The sequence below is a fragment of the Eurosta solidaginis genome, chromosome 4 (assembly GCF_040869045.1).
Source record: "Eurosta solidaginis isolate ZX-2024a chromosome 4, ASM4086904v1, whole genome shotgun sequence".
Lineage (NCBI taxonomy): Eukaryota > Metazoa > Arthropoda > Insecta > Diptera > Tephritidae > Eurosta > Eurosta solidaginis.
The window spans coordinates 139,631,088-139,655,941 of record NC_090322.1 but is presented as its reverse complement, the minus strand read 5'-3'; the positions used below and the strand labels follow the sequence as shown (position 1 = coordinate 139,655,941).

Here is a 24,854-nt window from a genome sequence, read left to right as displayed (position 1 = left end):
AAGCACTCCGAGTGTTTTCTGCCATGAAAAGATCTCAGTGAAAACTCATCTGCTTTGCAAGTGCCGCAACATAGGTACTTTCGTACAAAGCTGTCGCAACAACTTTCTTTGTTCATTTGACTACTAAGACGGTCAATTACGAATCAACGATTTGATGAACGATGGATAAAAATTGACAGAAATTTCGGTTGAATTTACCCGTATTTCGGTTGATTTTACCAGTCCTTTTCTTTCAGTGTAGAGTTTTATTTAAATATTGCATTAATTGGCATGGTGCAAAAAATACGTAGAGCAACACAAATGTTAGGAAAAATTGTAGCTAGATTTAGAGTACAGATAGCATTCAACAATTCAAATGGTGACAGGTTTTCGTTAAAATTTGCTGTGTAAATGTGCTTCAAATGGATCATTTCATCTGCTAAACTCTTGGAAACGTATGAATTGTATTTGCTGAGGCATTGGACGGCATTTTCTCGTATTGAGATTGCCACAAAAAAGAAAAGGTTTTATTCAAATGTTCATGACAGCAAATCGTTCGGTAATATCTGCAATAACCGAATCAACTATCACCAAAAAGGTGTTGTTTTTGAAATCAGTCTCGTGATCGTCGTTGATCGTCTCGTTCTCTTCACATTCAATAAAATGTATTTTGCGATTCCTTTTTCGAACGTCAGGAAAGTTTGGTGAGATTACCAATCCAGTGGTGACTGTTTTGCATTCGCAGAAAATGTTTTCCCATTGATTTCTGATCAGATGTAAATCAAAGATCAAACTTTCTAAGTTTATAACTTCGATATCGATCGTATATCCCTGGCTTGCAGAATAATGTTTCTATCATTAATAGGTGTAAAAATTTTGAGCCAAATGGAGGATAACAAAATACATTCAAACTTGGTGATGTATTGAAGACCTCCATTAGCATCACCATATGTTTCCGCTTTCCAATTTAGCCCGTTTAGTGCCTGTTTCAATCCTCGGCTATGATTTGCAAAAGGCTGCAACAGAAAACGAATTCAACGTTACGCTACAAAGCCGACGCCAAAAACCAACAACACCTTATGCGTGGTGCAGAAATGTTAAGATATTTATAAAATTTGTTGAAATTTAAAATGATTGATATCTGCGAAAGGTGATTAAAGGTGTGATTTGTTTATTTTCTGTAAGTAAAAAGCTTGAATAGAGATTCCCTGGCCCCTCCAAAGCCCGGGCCCGGCGTAAATGCCCTCGTCACACTCCCCCTCTCGTCGGGCGTGGTGATAACATCATGTTACCGCTACGTGTTTAGTACCTACGTTAGTTTATGAATAGGAGTTAGCACAAATTTTGTATACATTGTGGTTTATAAAAATTTTAAAACTTTATTTTAATGGCATTTTTTTTATAAATTTCATTGAAGTTTCCATTTTATTTCAATTGCGGAACTATCTTTTTGTAAAGCCTCATAATAAGGCCGTTAATGTTGAATGATGCTATTTGACAAGGATATACGGAAAGTTTTAAGCAACTCATTGAAATTCAAGGTAATAATGTAGGCTAACCAAATGGTGCAAAGAACGGCGAATTTGCTGCCAAGTTTTATATCGAATAATTCATTTTTGTTTAAAAAGCGGCTAAATAACTTCGAAGCAAGAACGTTTATATCTGGTCAATAGTAGATCAACCATGTCTGAAGCCGCACTGATATAACAATGAATTCTTTTACTTTGAACTTCAATATTTCTCGTAAAGCAATGCTACGTAAAAATGGTAGATTTTGAGAATATTGAGTTCCGCTCATAAACTAGCTGGCAATGTACGGCAATTTTTTTTTTTTTTGCGGGGTAGTCAAAATGCGTATTCAGTATAAGAAATACGGGTCCATATTTTGATCGTTCCAAAGGTATGAGTATATGAGCTTATGTTGGTGGGACTCTTAATCCCTATGTCATATGGAGTAAAAAGCCTGAATCAAAAGCCTCCAGATACAAAATTAGGCTGAAAGGTCTTACACAATAGATCTACACAAAAGTTGCGGTGCTTCCAGGCCTATTAGTAATAATAATAATGCGCTTATGTACAAATATTGCATCAACCTTACCGCATTTTATTTTACGCTCACCATAACCCAATCGCAAACTTGTTAAAAATCATTTCATCTCCCAGGTTTCCATGGTTATTACGCGATCGCGAGTTAGAATAAGTGGTTTTAATAGTAACTGATTAATTTTTAGAAGTTTTAATGAGTACGAAACGAGTAAGTATCGAGTACTTATCATCGCTGCGTATTTTGGTATCGATTACCTTCCCCGCTCCTTAAATGAGTACAAGTATCGAGTAAAGGATGATATCGGAACAAACTTATTCATGCATAAAAAAATGCATAAGATGTACTCTAGATGATTTTTTGGTTCTACTGAAATATTTGGTTTAAAGAACAGAGTTGTTTTTATCCGGCATGGCAACAAAAAAAGGAGCTCATTTAGATGATAAATCAAACGTAATTTGAAGGGAAAATTGCTGCTTCCAATGATGCATTCATTTTAAATTTTTTATGATTATGCAAATTTTTTTGGTAGAGTATGTATGTTATTACATTAGTGTTGACAACTGTCCCTTTTTTGCCGGGACATCCGGTATTTTGTATCATACGTCAATAGGGTCATTCACCATCTTCGGGTGGATTGTATATGAACACTAAGGCTAAGGGGGTCAGAATATACCCGCGGTAGGTATGCCTGTCGTAAGAGGCGACTAAAATACCAGATTCAAGGGGTGTGTAGCGCAACCCTTCAGGTTGCCAGCGCAATATATAGCTTCTCCAAATCCAATTGTCAACCTCACCTATCCGCGGCGAATCCTGTTTCACTAACAGACGAGGCTCTGGCGACCCCAAGCTCCTCATGGATCTTGGGGGTGGGGAGGGAGGGGATGGCCTGAAGGTTTAATGTGGCCACATAAATCGTTCCCGAGATGGTCGGGCTAGCACCTTATTGGTGCTGTGGTACCGGAGCGTACCGGATCTGCATCCGGCAAAGGACCATCACATCGATAACACTCCCCAAAGCCTTCGGGGAGCAACCTTATCGCTACAACAACAACAACAACAACAACTAAGGCTAAAGTGAAAGTATTTTACGTTTGCGATTTTTATAAAAAACTTAAATAGCATAAATGTCTTATTCTGCAGGGTTAGACAAAACATGAAGGCATTTTATGTGCTTTTATAAGGATAGAGTGGAAAATATAATTACAAAATTTAATGGATTTGTTATTCATAAAATGCATGATGTTTTTATGTTTTTTCCTTGCTGATTAAAAAAATTAATGACATATTTATCAAATAAAAAGAAAGTACATTTTGCGGCACTGAAAAATCGTAGTTTGATTTAATAGATTTGATTTTATTTTCCATTTTTGGTAGTTGAGTTTCGAAAATCCCGTAATCTATAAAATTTACATTTGTCCAGTATTTCCAATAATAGAAAATCTAGTAACCATAAGCAGTATTCTGACTGGCAGTACTTTTACCAGATATATAAAATCTGCTCCCACAAGAAAAAAATAGCTAAATTGGAAATTCTACCGAAAAAATCAGTAGAGGCACAACGGTAGATGTATCGATGTTGCCGGATGACGTTACGATATTACGCCACCCTTAAGTTTTGTATATTAAAGTATATAGGAGTTGTGCGTGTTAATATGCAGATCTTCCTAATTTTTCCTGGAGCAGTTCTTCCTTAGACAGGAAAGATGCATACAAAATTTCACCACATTTCTCCCTACTATTCTGAAGATATCGCTACCGGAAGCTGTTGAAATGCTGTTACAACATTGTGAATTCTCATATATCTGTGGTCGCAAGTCATAAATCAAGTCTAAAATCACGCCATCGAAAAGGTTGTACAAAACGCTTCTAATCGCGAATACGAAAGTCAAACAAACATAAATATCACTATAAATATAACTACATATAAAACCGTGCCTGTCAAAGAAACAATGTTCTTACCAAAGATCGCTAAAATTTACCGCTCTTTGTTCGACTGCGATATTGAAAGTTTGTTCCATAACCGTATACAATATTTTTAAAATTTTCGTCCTTTGCATTAACGTATCTATACTAGTAATGGAATTATTGTTATTATTAGGCCTGGAAGCACTGCGACCTTTGTGTAGATTTATTGTGCATGACCTTATTTTGTATGTGGAGGCTTTTGATGTATCTAAGTACCTGTTCAAGCTTTTTACTCCATAACACATAGGGATTAAGAGTCACACCACCTATATGGGAAAGTCTCTACCTTGCCCGAGCGACGCATTCGCAGAGAATGTGAACCGGCGTTTCATCCTCCAGCTTACAGAAATGACAAATTTGAGTGTCGCATACATTTAACTTACCTAGGTGATATTTCATTTATTTCATTTCATTTATTTATTTGAGTTTTTATACAAGTAAGACATAGTCTTTTAGATAGTACATCAATCGTATCACATTATCAAAAATAAAAGTAGAGTAATATAATATAATATAATATAATATAATATAATATAATATAATATAATATAATATAATATAATATAATATAATCTAATATAATCTAATATAATATAACGCAAATACAAGACTTAAAAATATAATAAAATAAACTTATTCTTTAACAATTAAACATCCTCAGTTCAAAATTTTTGTGACAAGGATAAAGATATATAATTAAAAGGTAGGTTAAGAGTTGAGAAAAGATAATACTGCCTGCTTAAAACATCCTGCTTTCCTAATAGCTTTAGTTGCGTATGGGAGTGAGTTCCATATAGGGATTGTACTGACAAAGAACATTCTGGATGACGTTGTGTACTTAAAATTCGGGACTACTAGATTCAAAGTCCGTGTAGATTGGCAGAAACTTAGTTTGTTAAATAAGTACGGCGGCTTTTGTGAGTGTATTAGCTTATGCAAAAAACAGAGATTTCGCATTTTTAGGAAATTATAGATATCGCATCCAAGAATCTGCATTGCATAAGAAGATATGTGATCAAATTTCTTTTTAGAAAAAACAAACCGGGCAACATTGTTAAAGGCCAGCTGCAATTTGTTGAGTGACATTGAGTCCAGGTTACCGTATATTAGTTCACCATAAGAGACTTGAGGTATTATTAGAGTTTTGACCAGTTTCATCTTAGCGTCTCGTGGTAACAAATAGGCAGTTCTGTATAAATTACGCAAGGTATTATATATCTTCCTCACCACAAGGTTGATATGGTCAACACAAGTCAGTTTAGAGTTGATTTTATAACCTAAATTAGTTACCACATTATGAAAAATAATTTTATCTCTATTGAGAATAATTTCAGGAAAGTTATTTACGTCATTTGATGTATTTGCTAACGCAATGGCCTTAGATTTAGCTGCATTGAGACATAGTTTATTTAGGTTAGCCCAGTTTGCTATACGTCTTAAGTCTTCATTCAGTCTAGCAAATAAGTCCTCGGAAAGACCGGTAGGTCGATACATGTATAATTGGGTATCGTCTGCATATAAATGTATGGAGGCATTGTGGCAACAAGTAACTATGTCATTGATGAAGAGTGTAAACAATAATGGTCCTAGGATCGATCCCTGTGGAACACCAGATGTGATTGGTTTTAGACTAGAGACTTGGTTATCGCATTGAACTTGTTGAAATCGCTCGAGGAGATAACTTCGCATTAACTTGATTGCAAAAGGGCTGAAATTATAGCTGGCTTCGAGCTTGAAAAGAAGTATTTTGAAATCAACCGTATCAAACGCTTTGGAGAAATCCAGTAGTACTAACACAGTAAGTTCATTATTGTCATAGGCTGGACGTATTCAAGAATCTTTAACACGGATGACGCACAGCTGTGCCCTCTTCTGAATCCCGACTGGACGTCCGATAGCAAGTTATTCGTAGTTATATGTTCAGTTATTTGCGTTGCCAATAACTTCTCATATACCTTCGATAAAGAAGGCAACAGACTTATCGGTCTAAACTCATTGCAGGAGCTCGGAGACTTAGTTTTGGGGACCGGGACAACATTGGCTATTTTCCATTGACTAGGAAAACTACTGCTAGTTACAGAAAAATTAAAAATGTGAGTAAGCGGAGAGATAACAACAGGAAGGATCAGTTTGATAAATCGTATGCTAATTCCATCGATTCCTACAGCATTCGACTTAATAGCAAATATAGCGTTTAACACTTCAGCCTCTGTAACCACTGAGAAATCGAAGCGATTGATATTTGGTGTACTGCCTACACTGAAAGACATATTATCGATACTATCATTAGTATTACCATCAGAATTACTGCCCAAAAAATGCTGGTTCATTTCATTTGGATCAAAATTACATTGAATTTTACTGTTATTAGATATTCCCAACGAGCGAAGATTTTGCCAAAGCGTTTTAGGGGGCAAATTATTATTAAATTTTGTGTTTAGATATGCTATCTTGGCATTCCGAATGCACAGGGTAGCTTGGTTACGCAAAAGGCGGTAAACTTCCCAGTGGTTTTCACTCTGAGATATCTTCCATTCCCTGTATCCTCTACCCCGTTTTTTTATAAGATTTAAAATTTCTCTTCTAAACCATGGTTTCTTATTACTTCGAACTCTAATGGTTTTAAGAGGTACAAATCTACTGAAGAGGTAGTGGACAAGATTATTAAAATATTTCACCTTTTCATCTAACTGAGAAAATGAAAAACATCCACTCCAGTCCAGACGAGAGGCCTCTTCATTTAATGCTTCTATCACTATGCCATTGAAATCCCTGTACGTCAATTCTATGTCGTGCTCTATTGCATTAAATTTTAAAACATAGGATAGGAAAATCATTTCATGGTCAGAGATACCCTCCATAGGAATTTGGTCAACATGGTTTACAAACTTAGTATTGTTATCGCATATAAGATCTAGCATGCTAGGTTTACTATTTGGCGCAAAGCGTGTCGCGAACTGGTTAACAATGTTCAAGTCATAAGCCTGAAAATTACCAAGAATGCTTCTACTACAGGAATCGTTGATAAGAAGATCAACATTAAGATCTCCGCAGATGACAACATGTTGGTATTTAACTGTAAATTCAGAAATTTTCTTAAATAAATCTTCCAAATCGTTAGTCCTACTCGGGTTATAAATACACGCTACGAAGCAGTTTGTTCGTGAGTCACCTATTTCAATGAAAATATATTCAACCACACTTGCGTCATCTGAACAATAAACTATCTTTGGGTTTAAAACCTCTCTGCAATAAATTGCAACTCCACCACCACGAATATTGCCTTTTCTGTCATTTCGCAGTAATGCATAGTCATTAATCGCGTATGACCGATCGTCAACACTGCATCTAAACCAAGTCTCAGTGATGCAAATTAAATCAATATTTTGCTCAGCAAATACACAAGAAAGATAATCTAATTTTTCAACCGTAAGACTACGTGTATTTAGGTGACATAAATTAAATGCATGTTCTTTTGAAATTTGACTCAGTATGAACCTTACATGCCCACTGTCAGCATAATCATTGGTCAATTTTAGAGTTGTGCTTTTTCGTTCATTTCAGAGATTCGAATCTTTAGTTTTCTGATGAACGAACAAGTTGTTCTTTTTGTTCATCTGTTCTTTTTTTTTCAAGCAAATTTAATCACTGCTCCTCGCACCCGCGAAAAAAGCCAACAAGTATAGATGAGGGTGTGTATGTAGCAATGCTTTGTGTAGGTATATTTAAATGAGTAATGAATAAATAAATTAATATATAAGTATAATTAACTTCAAAAAAAGTTACAAATTTCGGAAGGTCCAGGAAATTGAAAGAGTACAGACACAAATTGTAAATATGAACTTTTCAAGTTTAATAAATGTAAAAATAAGTTTCTTACAAAGCGTGTTTTTCATAAATAGTCCATACATATATTGTTGTAGCAGTGCCACACACAAAGATGACTACACATATCTTTAGTGTAAGTGGCATCATCGACATTCGTGCTCAGAATTTCTGCGTATGTATGTGTGAATTTACAATGTTCGCGAACGAGAAGAGAGAAAGAATAACATTAGATAAAACGGACTAAAAGACAAATGAACTAAAAGAACAAAAAGAACCGAAATCGAAGATCTAGTTCACTTGTTCAGTTGAGAGACCCGGTCAATTGAACAAGTTCAGAACGAAACGACCCAACTCTAGTCAATTTATCCATAATCAAAATAAACAAGCTGGATGATTTTAAGTAAGCTGTAAAAATCAATTAGAAATATTGAGAACATAAAGAGTAAAGTTAGGGAAATAAACACCATAAAAAAAGAAGTAATAAAAATTGAGAATAAACAAAAAATCAATAATGAGTAAGTCATGTTTATCATATGTTTATGGTTGAGTACTTTTCTATGTGCTGACTGCTGCAATTTTATCAGCGCTCTCTCTGTCATTAATTTTCTGCGCTTCGCTTTGTTGACTAGCGCGGACATACACACATCCATGAATTGAGAAAACAGCAGTGATTCGCTTCTGTTTTTTCAGTTGCAATGCATACCACAGATGACATAATATGAAACTTCTCGCTCTCTGAGAGCACGTGAAAATGTGCATTTTTTATAATATTGGCCATAGATACCATCATACTCAAAATCAAATTTGGGCATTTCAGAATAACTTTGGGGTATTTTACATGGTAAAGGTTTAATTTATAATTTTCACTGAAAACTTACTCAAGATTGTCAAATGGGATATCAAAAAACTCGAATTTTTGTCAGGATTACAAATCCGAAGAAAAAATAACTATTTTTCACCCGTGGAAAATTTATCAGTGACAATACCTTTCATCGAAGGGCTGCACACGAAACGGGTTTTGACAGCAGCTTTCGATTGGAGAAAAATTCAGCTTCTTAGTCTTCGCATTGATGTAAATGGATGCATAAAGGCCAGGTTTTTGTGGAGCGTTGCAACATTCCACTTTTGACAGCTGAGATAATTTGTAGGTATACGTATAGGTTAACGCAACATGTATAATTAACAGCCTTTTGCGGACGACAACGCAGATACTTCACCAAGTGATCTAATTTCGTAATTTCTTATAAATCTTTTGCGTTTTTTATTGTATGTGGATATACATATGTATGTAAATAAATATTTTGGTCGCATCAAAGTGAAAAAGGGGCTAGCCGTTCATTGTTATCTTATGGCGGTGCAAGCGCAACAAAGCAAAGCAACGCAATCGAAATATATTATTTCATATTTTTTCACTTATCTACAACAAAATATTTCTACAAAACTTTGCCTTTTTTATAAATTTTAATAAGTTTTTATCACCTTACTTGCTGATTTTTTGAAAATAATGAAACCGAACGGATTTCTTGGAGTTTTTTTTTTTTTTGGGTAGTTTTGGCAACTCTATAGCCATCTGATGTTCAAGACCCATTCTTGGAAACGAACGAACTTTTGTTTACAATCGAATGAACTTCAAGACCCATTCCTGGAAACGAATTGAGAGAGAATAAAAGTTTCGTATCATGTCATCAGTGATGCATACTGTAATATCTCGCGGTTATTCTTCGTTAGGCACTCATGGACAAATATTTTGCCATTTCCACTATGCCCAATATCACTGAGTGTCAATGGCCTTTTGTTTGTTTTACAAAAATTCGCAATTGCTCTTAAAAGCAAAGAGCGTTCGGTAGGCGAATTGAGCTTTATTATTATGGGTGAGTTGCCATTTTTGCTCTTTTTAATTCGAAAAACATCACGTATTGTTGGCGCGCTTATTTGAACCGTGCGACATATGCCCTGAAATACTCCAGACAAATCCTCATTTGGCGTTTGGGGGACCCCACTTAACAATAAATCAGACAGCACCGCATTATTTTAGCATTCACTGAGCTGGCTTTTTAAAGAAATTACATCTGATCTAAGCTGTCTACATTCACTTTCAGCCAACTCAACCCTTTTTTCCATTTTGCTATAATTGATTTTTAAATTTGCTATCTCCGCTACCAACTCACCAACTCTCTGCAAAACTCGCTCCTCTGACTCTTTTAGATGTTCCACGATGCTCTCTTTCCACAGAATCATTTTTGCCTCTAGGCGCGAAATCTCACTCGAAATTGGCGGTGGACTCTCAATTGTTGAAAATTTAGCGAACGTTGGAGTGAGAAGTGGGAAAGATGCCGCCGCTGTTTGCCGAGTAGTTTTAGTCTTTGGTCTTTGAGCCATATTGTGAATTTATATTAAATTTATTTACGTATTTCAAAAGCAAGCAAAATATGACAAAAACGGATTCCACAAACTGGTTGCAAATGGTTTAACTAAGAACTTCCGCGTAATTTCAATAATTAAAATGACGTATATCTGTTTCTAAATGTATTTTATTGCAACGAAGTAAGAACACGTCTACTCTCTTAGCATTTGTTATATTTCCCTTTTAGACCACAGTGTACCGTACAGTACCCAGTGAGAGTTCGTAGGTCCTCCCTGCTTAGATTAATGAGCTTGGCTGATACTTTCGTTGCCGGAAGTATAAACAGTTAGTCCTGTCTTTGCCCTGGGCAGTCAATCCAGTGACGTGGGAATTGTTTTGTTTCGCAGTTACTTATGGTTTCCCTGGTGTGTGCTTTTGTGAGTCCACAAAAGTGCTCTGGACCATAGAAATCTGCTGTAGCACCCTGCTTTGCTAGGTAATCTGCATGTTCATTACCTCCATGTCCCTGATGTCCGGGAACGTAGTTACGTGTCATAAATATGTTGCCAATTGTGAGATGGTTAAAACACCCCAAACACAAAGACGGCACTATGGAGTCGACCACCAAACCCTACTTAGAAAAAAAACAGCATCTCTCAGCCGGTAGTTTACATTTGTAGACAATATATAAAATGTGTGGAGAATTTTATTATGTCTTTACTTCAACTTGTCAAAACATAACTTTTTGAGCTGATATTACTACTAGCTTACTCAAGGCTTTCATCTTGTTAAGCACCTTGTCCATGGTGTCATGTCTTAGTCGAACTCCATAGCGCAAAAAAAAAAAAGCGCCAACTATGTGTCTGAGAGCTTTAGCGCAATCGATATATGCTGTTCTGCCGCCTCAAATAAGGGTTCGAATGATTATATGCACTTTATCGACTTAGAATTGATAATTAGGAAGCTAATGAAAACATCGGACCCTGCTGTTTATGGGCTTTTAATTTTATTTGACTTTTTTCCAAATTGGCGTCCACAGAAAGTTTTCCTCCGAGTGCATTTGCCTTGCAGATGCCGTTCGAAGTCGGCATAAAACATATAGGTCCCGTCCCCCCAATTTGTAGGAAAATTTTAAAGGAGCACGACGCACGCAGTTTGGCGTAAATCTCCTTGGAAGTTAACCGCGCTAAGTATTTTTCTTTTGTTTTACAAAATTTACTACAAATATAGACTACCGGTTACATAAAGGTTAAAATGTGAAAGATGTGCCAGATGTGCCAGACAGCCGAATAAAAACATAGTGAATGTTGCGCCAAAAATTTTGCTCGGTATTTTAAATAAATGCAAACCCGTTTAGAAGATCAAAAAGAAAGCTATCACACAACGATTTATAAACAGCCAAAAGCGCCCGCCTTGGTTCTTAATGATACGAAATCATTGAGAGTTTCGAATTAGTGTCTGCCAACAGTAAACACGACTAGCATGGAGATGAAAGAAAATTGTATCCATACAAACTGGGCTGTCCTAATGTACGCATCAATAAAACTACGTATTTGTTAGATTCTTACAATGACTGCCATATGACCGTAATCCCTGAAGAGCTCAATCAAAATCCGCGTTTTTACTAGTTATAATTAACAATCAATTAATTAAGACGAGCGTCAAATAGTCAATAACTAGTGACCGCTACTTTAATAGAATTTTTTTTTGTTTCTATTCCAAACAATAAGAATTTAGTAAGCTGTTTTAGCAACTTAACTTAATTTTACTATTTTGGCGAGACGATGGTCGAAGCCGACAGTAAAATTGCAACAATGAGCTAATAGCTTATCTAAAATTCTTAAAACTATAAAAACAGCGATCAGCTATTGCAAACTCGTCATTTAGGCTTAATACTACTAACAGTATTATTCAGTTTTTTTTCGATTAAAGTAAACAGGCAAACGCTAAGAAATGCGTACCGTTTTGGTAATCAACGACTCAGCTTAAAGGGCATTTAAAAGCAAACATTAAACTCCATATCTCTCTTTCCTTAGATTATATGCTCTCTCACGACAGTTATCAATGCTAAGCCACAACGTTACACCTATAATGCTGGCGATTCGTTTGGAGGAGCTTCTGGTAACCAAGTCAGCAGATCCTCAAGCGTCCTAAGTGGGCCGGATAGCTTAAACGTACCCAGTGGTATCGGATTTGAAAGCCTCGGTAGTGGTACTAGTTTCAGTAGCATCGGTAACAAAGTAGGAGGCTTTGGTCACGGCTCCAATATTGCTGGAAGCTTCGGTGCCGGTTTAGGTACTGCTGAAACTAGCGCTAGTACTGGTTTTGGCAGCATTTCTAGACTTTAATGCTGGCACAGCTCACACCGTCATTGGAGACCAAAACCAACATTCAAATGGTTTTGAATCTCCTATTTTACATAAACAATTCATCACTATTTCAGAGCCAGAAGATCATGAAATGTTAGAAAAAACAAAACATTTCGTTATTGGTCGCCCACAGAAGAATTATCGGGTTGTGTTCATAAAAGAGCCCTCATCGAGTGCCGCTAATGTCAAACTTTCAGCTGAATATGCGCCGCAAGAAGAGAAGACGGTCATTTATGTATTGACTAAGAAGGATTCTACGCTGAAAGTGAACGATATTGCTACACCAGCGCCCAAAAAGCCCTCGAAACCAGAAGTAGTATTCATTAAGTACAAGACTGAAGAGGAGGCGCATCATGTGCAACAAAAAATTCAAGGTAAATGAGCGGACACGATAATACATGCTAAAACCTTATATTTATTTATTTTATTCAAACAGCTGAGTACGACAAAATTGAAGGCACCTCGGAACATACCAATGGCGGTATTGGCGAACAGCAATCTGTCGTGGGTATTCTTGGAAGTGGCGCCGATGGAGCTGATGGGCATTTTGATGGTTTAAATGGCGTTGTAAATGGTGGTAGTAGCAATGGCTCTAGTAGCAGCTCCGGTGTTGGCAGCAGTAGTTATTCCTCCAGTGGCAGTTCTGGCATTGGTGAAAGTTTTGGCAGTGGAGTTATTGGATCCTCCAGTACGAACACTGTCAAATCTCACATTTACCTACCACCTTCCAATTAATTTAAAGCCGTCTAAACTCGATAAACATTTTAATAGGGTACTGTTATAAAAAAATGAAACTCAAGGAACGGAACCTTATTCTCCCGACCAATCAAAGTTAGACCTCTCGAAATAAAGATCGAAAATAATTACTGATTTGAATTTTTTGAAACATTTATATATATACCTGTTCAAAGAAGCTCCGATATAAGGGTGGGAAATGAGCACATCTTTTCAATCTGTTACTTAGTCTTGCGAAGACATTGGAAACCGTCTTATTTCCTTATTTTACGGCGAATCTTTTGTTAATCTATACGTATAAAGATAATAAGCTACGAAAATTTTTTCTTTTGAAAAATTTTAAAATTTGCCCAGTAATTTATCAAGCTTATAAACCAAAAGTCTAACATAGCTTGCATAATGCACAATCCTCTCAACCTAGGAGGTGTAGAGTCGTTTCCAAAGTAGGCACGCAAGCCCAGTTTCACACTTCAAACACTCAGGTGATGCTCAAACTAAGAACAAAATCTTAAATATGGCATAAGACTCCACTCTAAACATAATATTTAATTTACAACTACGCTTTGATTTCTACAATAGTTATAACTCACCCACTGATTTAATTGCCTTCCTTAACAGCAAATCCGATTGGCTCTTATCGAGTGTATCGATTTCACGGCACGACCGATATAAGCTCGAAATCATCGATTCCACTGTATAGGATGCGCCAGTTGATGGTAACATAGATATGAAACGATTGAGTTCACTTAATTCTGCATTGCCCCCAACATGCAAACAACAAAATAATACGAAAATAGAATTCCAAATCTAGTCATAATAATATAAAGAAGTAAAAGGTCGTAACTTTAGTTTTGCCAAAGACGACGTATCTCAGATATTATATTAATAAGGCCGTATCCGAGCGAGGTTAGGTTAGGTTAGCTTGAACTGGTCGCTCCATGAGGACCTCACATAGACAGAATGAGTCGGTAGTGTTACCAGAAGTGTGTTTTAATGACCAAACTGAAAAACCGTATCAAAAACCAGGACCTATGTTATAAAATAACTCCGTCCTCTTGGCAAATACTAGAAGTTTCTAGATCTGACAGCTGTATCACTCCTAATATAAAAGTTAACATGGTTGCAGCTTAAGCTATTCTCATCCAGGGTTTCTACTGCTTTGGTTACGGCTACAGTAATCAGGCAGCCTGTAGGATCTGTTTATTTCCGGATCAGCACAGTATACCGCAGGCCCTACTCCTTCCACTACTTTGGAACCATCTGTGTACACACGTATCGCCTCGTCCGCCATTTGAACACCCTTGCGCCAACCGTCCACCTCTATTGTGGTCTTAAGATCTCCCTCGAAGCGCATATAGGGAATCAGGTAGTCTGTTCGCCTTGTGATTGATGACGCTATACTACTATAGCCGTTTGGTCGGCGCTCAAGCTGCCCCGAGGCACCAAGCCTGGTTGCAGTTGTTAACGCTATGTTCTTTGCAACCAGCTCTACAGGTGGAATGTGCAGTATGGCATACAGTGCAGCCGTCGGGGTTTTCAGGGCTCCCCTAATGCTAAACATTGATAGTCTGCATACCACCTCTAATTTTTTGATGTAAGTAGGTTGTTTTTTGTGTGGCTTTCCACCAAACAAGAAATCCATAGTATAGAATAGAGCTTACAATCGCTGTAAAACCCAATGAGATTGAGAGGGCGATAACCTCCACGTACACCTCAGCATTCGTTTACATGCATAAAGTGCCGCTGAGGCCTTCTTCACCCTCTCCTCCACGTTGACCTTCCATAACAGCTTACTGTGTAGGATGATTCCTAGATATATTGTGCAAGGTTTCTCCTGTTGGATCACCCCTCCTAACTTAGGCCTGGTCCAATTTGCGACATTGTACCTCGTTGTAAACAATATCATATCCGTCTTCTCCGCATTGACTTTCAACCCGACATTAGATGCCCGGGTATGAATATCCCGCAGCGCCCGATCCATCAAAGTTGGAAGGCACTTTCCACTTATGACAATTGCAACGTCATCTGCCTAAGCCGTAAGTTTTACGGGTCCCTTATCGAATCGCCTGAGCAGTTGGTTGATGATCAGCGTCCACAGCAGAGGTGATAGCACCCCTCCCTGTGGCGTGCCCCTATCCACTGATTTCGTGGGCTCGTATAATCCCCATTGTGATGTTATCTTCCTGGAATTTAACATGCAGCCGATCCATCTGGTTAAGACTGGATGTACTTTAATGATTTTAAGGCCATCCCTAATGGCTCATTTCGAAACATTGAAAGCCCCGGCAAGGTCTAAGAAGACTCCTAGAGCCTATTCCTTATATTCCAGGGCTATCTCTATGCTTATTATCACCCTATGCAATAACTTAATTTATTTCCTATTCACAATTCGCACGAGACATAAATTCGTAGACCCGAATATAGATTCATGTCTCGTCTATAATATGGTTTAGCAATGGTTAAGTCGTTAACGAATTGTGGAAAGATATTCAACTAAATTAAGTTCATATTTCTTCTGTTGAAAATTTTTTTATTTCAATTACAACCTTTTTAATAATAAATAAGAATTTATTAACGACTTCGTTAAGATACGGTCTTATTAACAGAATGTCTGATAAACGTCGTTTTTAAATAAATATTTAAGTTACGACCTTTCTAGTAGAATACGTTGTTGATATATACTAGAAACATACCTCTATACTCATTATATGTTTTGTAATTCCATTCCCCACGTTTTATTACATAATAATCATTTTCCGCATATTCTCGTTCAAAATTCCCACACGCCCATTCGTAAGTGTCGTGGCAGGGGTTTTTTGAGATATTAGCCCATAAAAGCAATTGTTGGCTAGTTTGTACACATTCCTTCTCAAGACACAATTCAGCGCGAAAATAGAATGGCACTTCAGGCCAAAAAGCGATCATCATTACAATAATTACTAATAGTAATGCACAAAGACAAATGGTCGTAATGTAAAGAATACGACGCTTACGTGATAACTGCATCACTGCATCTAAAGAGAGGCGACCTGGAAGTAGAAATGCTGTAAGAGCAGTAAAAGAAACAAAATGTGTCATGAATGCAATGATAATGAAGATTTCATTTAAATGGATGAGTAATGAAGTTAGCATGTGCACTCACCACGAAATCCGTTAGCTTGTCTTGTGGCACCATTAACGCCATCAACTTTGCTATTCCCATTACCACCAATATTTTCGTCAATTTGTGATTCCACATCCTTTCCCGTACGATTGCTGGGCTCTATGTGCAATTTCTGTTGATTGATGGTCAAGGGCGCCGTTTCACTACCTTCTATTTGTTGCTTCTGTAGATCATCATTTTTCAGACTGCGGTCATCCACTTCATCGATGGCGGAAATACTGGGCTTATATTTCCCTTGACTAATGGACATTTTGTTTGTTGTGATAGCGGAGTAAGTTTTTGCCAGTTTAAAGATAATTTATTCGTTTTACAACTTTGTCAAATCTTTAACATTATGGATGAATACAATGAAGTCCGTTATATGGTTAATGTCTAAAAGCAATGACAAAATGTATTAAGGTCTTATGGTAAATTTCGAATTTTTCTACATATCAATGCAATTTGATTATATTTTGTAGGTTATCATACAACTGAACAAAAGAAATAATCAAATATGATTACTTTTCATAATCAAAAACTGAAAAAGCATTTTTCGATCACTTTTTGGAATCGTTTTTGAATCAAATGTGTTTACATTAAGTGGTTAGAATTGAATAATCAGTTTTTAATAAATTTTCTCAGTCTTTCCAGAAGAGACATACTGAATGGCCCCCACGGCAGTTGTGAACAGTTTGAACCGCTGGTAAGTGAAATTTGCCCAACATACCTGGACACGACTCCAGCATCTCCCATCAATTACGATCGTCAAAAACATCAAGCTATAATTGCATTGATACAAAACGTTGTAGAATTAAGATCTATACTTGGTCTTCTTTAAGTGACTTCGATCGTTACGCTCAAATCGTTGATTGTAGCTAATATTGGATGCTGTAGTCGTGTATGAGATATGATGAAACAAGTAAGGAAGGCTAAGTTCGGGTGTAACCGAACATTACATACTCAGCTGAGAGCTTTGGAGACAAAATAAGGGAAAATCGCTATGTAGGGTAACTCTAGAATGTGTTTGTATGATATGGGTATCAACTGAAAGGTGTTAATGAGTATTTTAAAAGGGAGTGGGCCTTAGTTCTATAAGTGGAAGCCTTTTCGAAATATGGTCATAAAGGTGGACCAGGGGTGACTCTAGAATGTGTTTTTACGATATGGGTATGAAATGAAAGGTGTTCATGAGTATTTTAAAAGGAAGTGGGCCTTAGTTGTGTAGGTGGACGCCTTTCGAAATATCGCCATAAAGGTGGACCAGGGGTGACTCTAGAATATGTTTGTACGATATGGGTATCAAATGAAAGGTGTTAATGAGTATTTTAAAAGGGAGTGGGCCTTAGTTGTATAGGTGGACGCCTTTCGAGATATCGCCATAAAGGAGGAACAGGGGTGACTCTAGAATGTATTTGTACGATATGGGTATAAAATTCAAGGTATTAATGGGGCGTTTAAAAGAGAGTGGCCCCTAGTCGTATATGTGAAGGCGTTTTCGAGATATCGACCAAAATGTGGACCAGGGTGACCCAGGACATCATCTGTCGGGTACCGCTAATTTATTTATATATGCAAAACCACGAACAGTATTCCTGCCATGATTCTAAGGGCTTTTGATTTCGCCCTGCAGAACTTTTTCATTTTCTTCTACTTAATATGGTAGGTGTCACACCCATTTTACAAAGTTTTTTCTAAAATTATGTATACTTTGCGTCAAAAAACCAATCCAACCACCATGTTTCATCCCTCTTTTCGTATTTGGTATAGAATTATGGCATTTTTTCACTTTTCGAAATTTTCGATATTGAAAAAGTGAGCGTGGTCATAGTCGGATTTCGGCCATTTTTTACACCAATATAAAGTAAGCTCAGATAAGTACGTGAACTGAGTTTAGTAAACATATATCGATTTTTGTTCATGTTATTGTGTTAACGGCCGAGCGGAAGGACAGACGGTCGACTGTGTATAAAAACTGGGCGTGGCTTCAAACCGATTTCGCTCATTTTCACAGAAAACAGTTATCATCATAGAAGCAATGCCCTTACCAAATTTCACATGGATTGGTAAATTTTTGTTCGACTTATGGCATTAAGAGTATTCTAGACAAATTAAATGAAAAAGGGCGAAGCCACGCCCATGTTGAAATTTTCTTTTATTTTTGTATTTTGTTGCACCATATCATTACTGGAGTTGAATTTTGACATAATTTACTTATATACTGTAAAGATATTCAATTTTTTCTTAAAATTTGACTTTTAAAATTTTTTTAAGTGGGCGTGTTCGTCATCCGATTTTGCTAATTTTTATTTGGCACACATATAATAATCGGGGTAACGTTCCTGCCAAATTTCATCATAACATCTTTAACGACTGCTAAATTACAGCTTGCAAAACTTTTAAATTACCTTCTTTTAAAAGTGGGCGGTGCCATGCCCATTGTCCAAAATTTTACTAGTTTTCTTTTCTGCGTCATATGGTCAACCCACCTACCAAGTTTCATCGCTCTATCCGTTTTTGGTAATGAATTATCGCACTTTTCGGTTTTTCGAAATTTTCGATATCGAAAAAGTGTGCGTGTTTATAGCCCGATTTCGTTCAAATTAAATAGCGATCTGAGATGAGTGCTCAGGAACCTACATATCAAATTCCATCAAGATACTTCAAAATTTACTCAAGTTATCGTGTTTACGGACGGACGGACGGGCGGACGGAAATGGCTAAATGAATTTCTTTTTTCGCCAAGATCATTTTGATATATAGAAGTCTATATCTATCTCGATTAGTTTATGCCGCTACATGGTACCGTTATGCGAACAAAATTAATATACTCTGTGAGCTCTGCTCAGCTGAGTATCCGAAAAATCATCATCTTTGATTGAGAAATGCTCATGAATGTGGTTATAAAATGACTGTGAAAAGCAATCAAATGTTGCTGCAAAACAAGTAAAACTTAATGTTCTAGCGATATCAAATACGACAATTTTTACTATTTGCCTTAAGAAATTTCCAATGGGACTCTTTAACTAATCTTCCACCTTATATTAATCGATTAAAGCTTATCAATCTTCCAACTTTTGCTAGTCGAAGGGAAATGCTTGGTGTAATATTTATGACAAAACTTTTAAATGGATCAATTTCGAGCCCATTCCTTCTGAATGAAGTGAACTTTTGCGTTCCCTCTCGGACATCGAGACACTTCAAACCTCTTCTGCTGAAACAATGTAGAACGAATTTCGAACAAAATTAACCTTTTCGGCGTTTATGCCAAGATTATAACTCTCACTCAAACACATTTGATAGCTCGGACTCCCTTTTTTCTATAAAAAAGATTGTTCTCACCTCTCTAAATTAATGTATAATACGTTTGCTTCTGTTCTCTTTAAGTATTACGCTTGGCTGATGAAATTTCTTCTGTAGCTGAGCAATCTCAGATCGTGACGCTTGACAAAACGCTGCCCATCAAAGATTAATGAAAAGTGTTTAAAAATATGAATCATTAGTGACTATTCAAGGATAATCATAATATGATCATGAATCATAATATTATTTAGGGTACGATACATTAATTTTGGAATAGAAAAAAGCTTTTTAATTTGACCGTTTTTATACTCAGTTGAGCAGAGCTCACAGAGTATATTAACTTTGATTGGATAACGGTTGGTTGTACAGGTATAAAGGAATTGAGATAGATATAGATTTCGATATATCAAAATCATCAGTATCGAAAAATAATTCAATTGGGCCATGTCCGTCCGTCCGTCCGTCCGTCTGTCCGTTAACACGATAACTTGAGTAAATTTTGAGGTATCTTGATGAAATTTGGTATGTAGGTTCCTGGGCACTCATCTCAGATCGCTATTTAAAATGAACGATATCGGACAATAACCACGCCCACTTTTTCGATATCGAAAATTTCGAAAAATCGAAAAAGTGCGATAATTCATTACCAAATACGGATTAAGCGATGAAACTTGGTAAGTTAGTTGAACTTATGACGCAGAATATAAAAATAGGAAAATTTTGGACAATGGGCGTGGCACCGCCCACTTTTAAAAGAAGGTAATTTAGAAGTTTTGAAAGCTGTTATTTGGCAGTCGTTGAAGATATCATGATGAAATTTGGCAGGAACGTTACTCTTATTACTATATGTCTGCTTACTAAAAATTAGCAAAATCGGAGCACACTTTTTAAAAAAATTTTTTTTTTAATTCAAATTTTAAAAGAAAAGTTAATATCTTTACAGTATATAAGTAAATTATGCCAACATTCAACTCCAGTAATGATATGGTGCAACAAAATACAAAAATAAAAGAAAATTTCAAAATGGGCGTGGCTCCGCCCTTTTTCATTTAATTTGTCTAGGATACTTTTAATGCCATAAGTCGAACAAAAATTTACCCATCCTTGTGAAATTTGGTAGAGGCTTAGATTCTAGGACGATAACTGTTTTCTGTGAAAAAGGGCGAAATCGGTTGAAGCCGCGCCCAGTTTTTATACACAGTCGACCGTCTGTCCTTCCGCTCGGCCTTTAACACAATAACTTGAGCAAAAATCGATATATCTTTACTAAACTCAGTTCACGTACTTATCTGAGCTCACTTTGTTTGTATTGGTGTAAAAAATGGCCGAAATCCGACTATGACCACGCCCACTTTTTCGATATCGAAAATTACGAAAAATGAAAAAAATGCCATAATTATATACCAAATACGAAAAAAAGGATGAAACATGGTAATTGGATTGGTATATTGACGCAAAATATAACTTTAGAAAAAAACTTAGTAAAATGGGTGTGACACCTACCATATTAAGTAGAAGAAAATGAAAAAGTTTTGCAGGGCGAAATCAAAAGCCCTTGGAATTTTGGAAGGAATACTGTTCGTGGTATTACATATATAAATAAATTAGCGGTACCTGACAGATGAAGTTCTGGATCACCCTGGTCCACATTTTGGTCGATATCTAGAAAACGCCTTCACATATACAACTGAGGGCCACTCCCTTTTAAAACCCTCATTAATACCTTTAATTTGATACCCATATCGTACAAACACATTCTAGCGTCACCCCTGGTTCACGTTTATGGCGATATCCCGAAAAGGCGTCCACATATAGAACTAAGGCCCACTCCTTTTTAAAATACTCATTAACACCTTTCATTTGATACCCATATCGTACAAAAAAATTCTAGAGTCACCCCTGGCCCACCTTTATGGCGATATCACGAAACGGCATCCACCTATGGAACTAAGGCCCACTCCCTTTTAAAATACTCATTAACACCTTTCATTTGATACCCATATCGTACAAACAAATTCTAGAGTCACCCCTGGTCCACCTTTATGGCGATATCTCGAAAAGGCGTCCACCTATAGAATTAAGGCCCACGCCCTTTTAAAATACTCGTTCACACCTTTCATTTGATACCCATATCGTACAAACGCATTCTAGAGTCACCCCTGGTCCACGTTTATGGCGATATCCCGAAAAGGCGTCCACCCATAGAACTAAGGCCCACTCCCTTTTGAAACACTTATTAACACCTTTCGTTTGATACCCATATTGTACAAACGCATTCTAGAGTCAACCCTGGTCCACTTTTATAATGGTATTCCGAAAAGGCGTCCACCTATAGAACTAAGGCCCACTCCCTTTTAAAATACTCATTAACACCTTTCATTTGATACCCATATAGTACAAACAAATTCTAGAGTCACCCCTGGTCCACCTTTATGGTGATATCTCAAAAAGACGCCCACATATAGAACTAAGGCCCACGCCCTCTTAAAAGACTCATTAATGCCTTTCGTTTGACACCCATATTGTACAAACGCATTCTAGAGTCACCCCTGGTCCCCTTTATGGCGATATCACGAAACGGCGTCCACCTATGGAAATAAGGATCACTCCCTTTTAAAATACTCATTAACACCTTTCATTTGATACTCATATCGTACAAACAAATTCTAGAGTCAATCCTGATCCACCTTTATGGCGATATCCCTAAATGGCGTCCACCTATAGAACTATGGATCACTCCCTCTTAAAATACTCTTTGATACCTTTCATTTGATACACATGTCATACAAACACATTCCAGGGTTACCCTCCTTTCATTTTCCTATATGGTTATTTTCCCTTATGTTGCCACCATAGCTCTCAACTGAGTATGTAATGTTCGGTTACACCTGAACTTAACCTTCCTTACTTGTTAACCATGATATTTGATTTTTTTTTTATAAGAAATTGCTGGTTTTGAAAAATAGTTTGGTTTTGTGTTGGCTCAAGGTCTAAAAAATATTTCGCTTACTCTAGGGCCTCTTTGCCTGGCTAATACTTTTGGTTTGCAGCCTTTTTACTTTCTTTATATTAGGTCGGTTGAATGTTTGTCCGCTTTTCATACAAATCTTGCAATCGATTTGTAAGTAACTTATCATTGAGCTACAAACGTGAAACTTTATGCATAGGTTAGAACACCGTGACAATGCAACAAAAGGAAAAAAATCCGTTAGGCGGCGCACGGATCGAAATAATTAGATAAGAATTTAAAAATATTGAAACCAGCTTTTAAGTAACTTCTCGATGAGCTAGAGACGTGGAATTTCAAACTTAATTCAGAGGCCGATGACAGCCGATAACACGATACAAAAAGGTTCGCTAGGGGGCGCACGGGATGAGATATTTTGGGATTGATTTTTATGGAAGTTCTCATTGAGCTACAACTGTAAAACTTCACAGATAGGATAAGACGCCGAGAAATTTTAAGAAAAGGAGAAACAAATTCCGTTATTTATTATATATATTATTATATATTTCGATCCGTGCGTCACATATTTAGATAAGAATTTGGAAATTTGGTGTTTTGAGATCGATTTTAAAGTGAGATTGAGCTACAAACATGAAACCTCAGAGACAGGTTAAGACACCGCGACATTCCGTTAGGTGGCGCACGGATCGAAAAAATTAGATAATAATTTGGAAACCGGGTTTTAAGTAACTTCTGGATGGGCTAGAGCTTAAAAATTTAGAGCTCAATTTAGAGGTCGATGACAGCCGATGACACAATACAAAAAGTTTCGCTAGGGGGCGCACGGAAATTTAGAAAAATCAAACGGAACGGAGGGAATTTTGGTATTGATTTTTATGTAAGTTCTCATTGAGCTACAAGCGTAAAACTTAACAGATAGGTTAAGACACCGAACGGCATCTGCAAGGCAGATGAGCTTTCACTGAGAGCTTTTCATGGCAGAAATACACTCGGAGCGCTTTCCAAACACTGCCCCGCTTAGAAAAATTTTCTTCTAATTGAAAAACCTTATTTCTAAAATTTTGATGTTGCTTTGCCCGGGGTTTGAACCCAGGGCATCCGGTGTGGTAGGCGGAGCACGCTACCATCACACCAAAGTGGAGTGGAATTGATTGACTAATAATATCTCCCTTCCTGCCAACTTTGCAATCGAAGTAATGTGCGCTCCACTTTTATATTTTTACTTCTCATAAATGTTTTAGCAATTTCTATATCAAAATTAAAAAATCAAAGTTTAGGAAGAATATGTCTTTATACAAGGAGACATTTTTCGCTGACTTTTGTCCATTTATATAAAGGAAGTGCTTAAAATTTTTTATTTTTATTTCCTTTTTTTTTTTTGAAAAAGAGAATAAATTTTCTTAGGTCATTATTAATTTTTTTGTTATTCCGGACTAATTATTCTTTTTTGCAAATTTTAAAAGCATTTCGCGAATGAATAAAAGAATTGAAAAGCAAAAGGAATGCAAAGGATTGCGGAAAGCACTCCTCCGAGAATTCAATCCATAGAATAAAAAAAAGAAATACATAATTAATCCGGAATGCAAAAAGATATGTATAACAAAAAATAATTTTTGTATTCATTATTCCGGACTAACAAAAAAGTATTGCAATCATCCCGGTCTGCAATTAAAGGAATAAGTATTCCAAATGGAATGCATTCCCTAACAGCTCGGCTCTAGGCTATACCGTCAATTATTTATTTGTCAGCACCGTTTAATGCAGTTCAGTTTCATTGGAGTTTTTATACATTGAGGGAGCACGTAAATTGGGAGCATCAATGGAGGTCAATTTCGCCCCCTGCATTACCCAAATTCTTCCATTCGCTTAACATGTCCTAGCCAGCGAACCTTTTGGGTTTTTATTTGCTGCCCTATCTTCATATCTGCGTAATGCCATGTTTACATACGCACTAAATTACAATAAATCCACAATAGTTAATCTACGCGATCACACATATCACATCCATAGTAACTAGATTATTAGCTGTAAAATTTTCACGTTTCTCTTTTATTACGGGCTTCCACATCGAGATGACACCCTAGAGGTAGTTCTTTGTCTATGAAAAAAATCGGAATCTTTAAAATTTGTTCATAATTACCGATTATCGAAGGGAAATATTTGTACGGAAAATCTTG

At 36.7% G+C, this 24,854-nt stretch overlaps 2 protein-coding genes across 7 annotated transcripts in view; one reads left to right on the top strand and one right to left on the bottom strand.

The window, feature by feature from the left end:
* The window catches only part of goe (gone early), a 235,801-nt gene that overhangs the window by 162,311 nt on the left and 48,636 nt on the right, over positions 1-24,854 (bottom strand). For 3 of the 5 annotated variants that reach the window (XM_067783105.1, XM_067783107.1, XM_067783106.1), the window contains 3 exons: positions 16,410-16,802; positions 15,961-16,311; positions 13,858-14,019 (listed from right to left, as the gene is read on the bottom strand). In XM_067783105.1, coding sequence (XP_067639206.1) covers positions 13,858-14,019; positions 15,961-16,311; positions 16,410-16,680 — 784 coding nt within the window. In that variant the 5' untranslated portion in view covers positions 16,681-16,802. Of the gene's footprint in view, positions 1-13,857; positions 14,020-15,960; positions 16,312-16,409; positions 16,803-16,931; positions 16,948-24,854 lie in introns of those variants that run through there. The other 2 variants (XM_067783108.1, XM_067783109.1) reach the window with 2 other exon arrangements.
* Positions 12,186-13,402, top strand: LOC137250406 (uncharacterized). Of its 2 annotated transcripts, XM_067783139.1 has the most exons (3): positions 12,186-12,347; positions 12,607-12,906; positions 12,969-13,402. In XM_067783139.1, exons 2-3 carry the CDS (start codon positions 12,624-12,626, stop codon positions 13,265-13,267), a joined length of 582 nt encoding a protein of 193 aa, XP_067639240.1. In that variant the 5' UTR covers positions 12,186-12,347; positions 12,607-12,623; the 3' UTR covers positions 13,268-13,402. The 2 variants fall into 2 exon arrangements, with proteins under 2 accessions (XP_067639240.1, XP_067639239.1); XM_067783138.1 differs by having other exon boundaries at positions 12,187-12,906.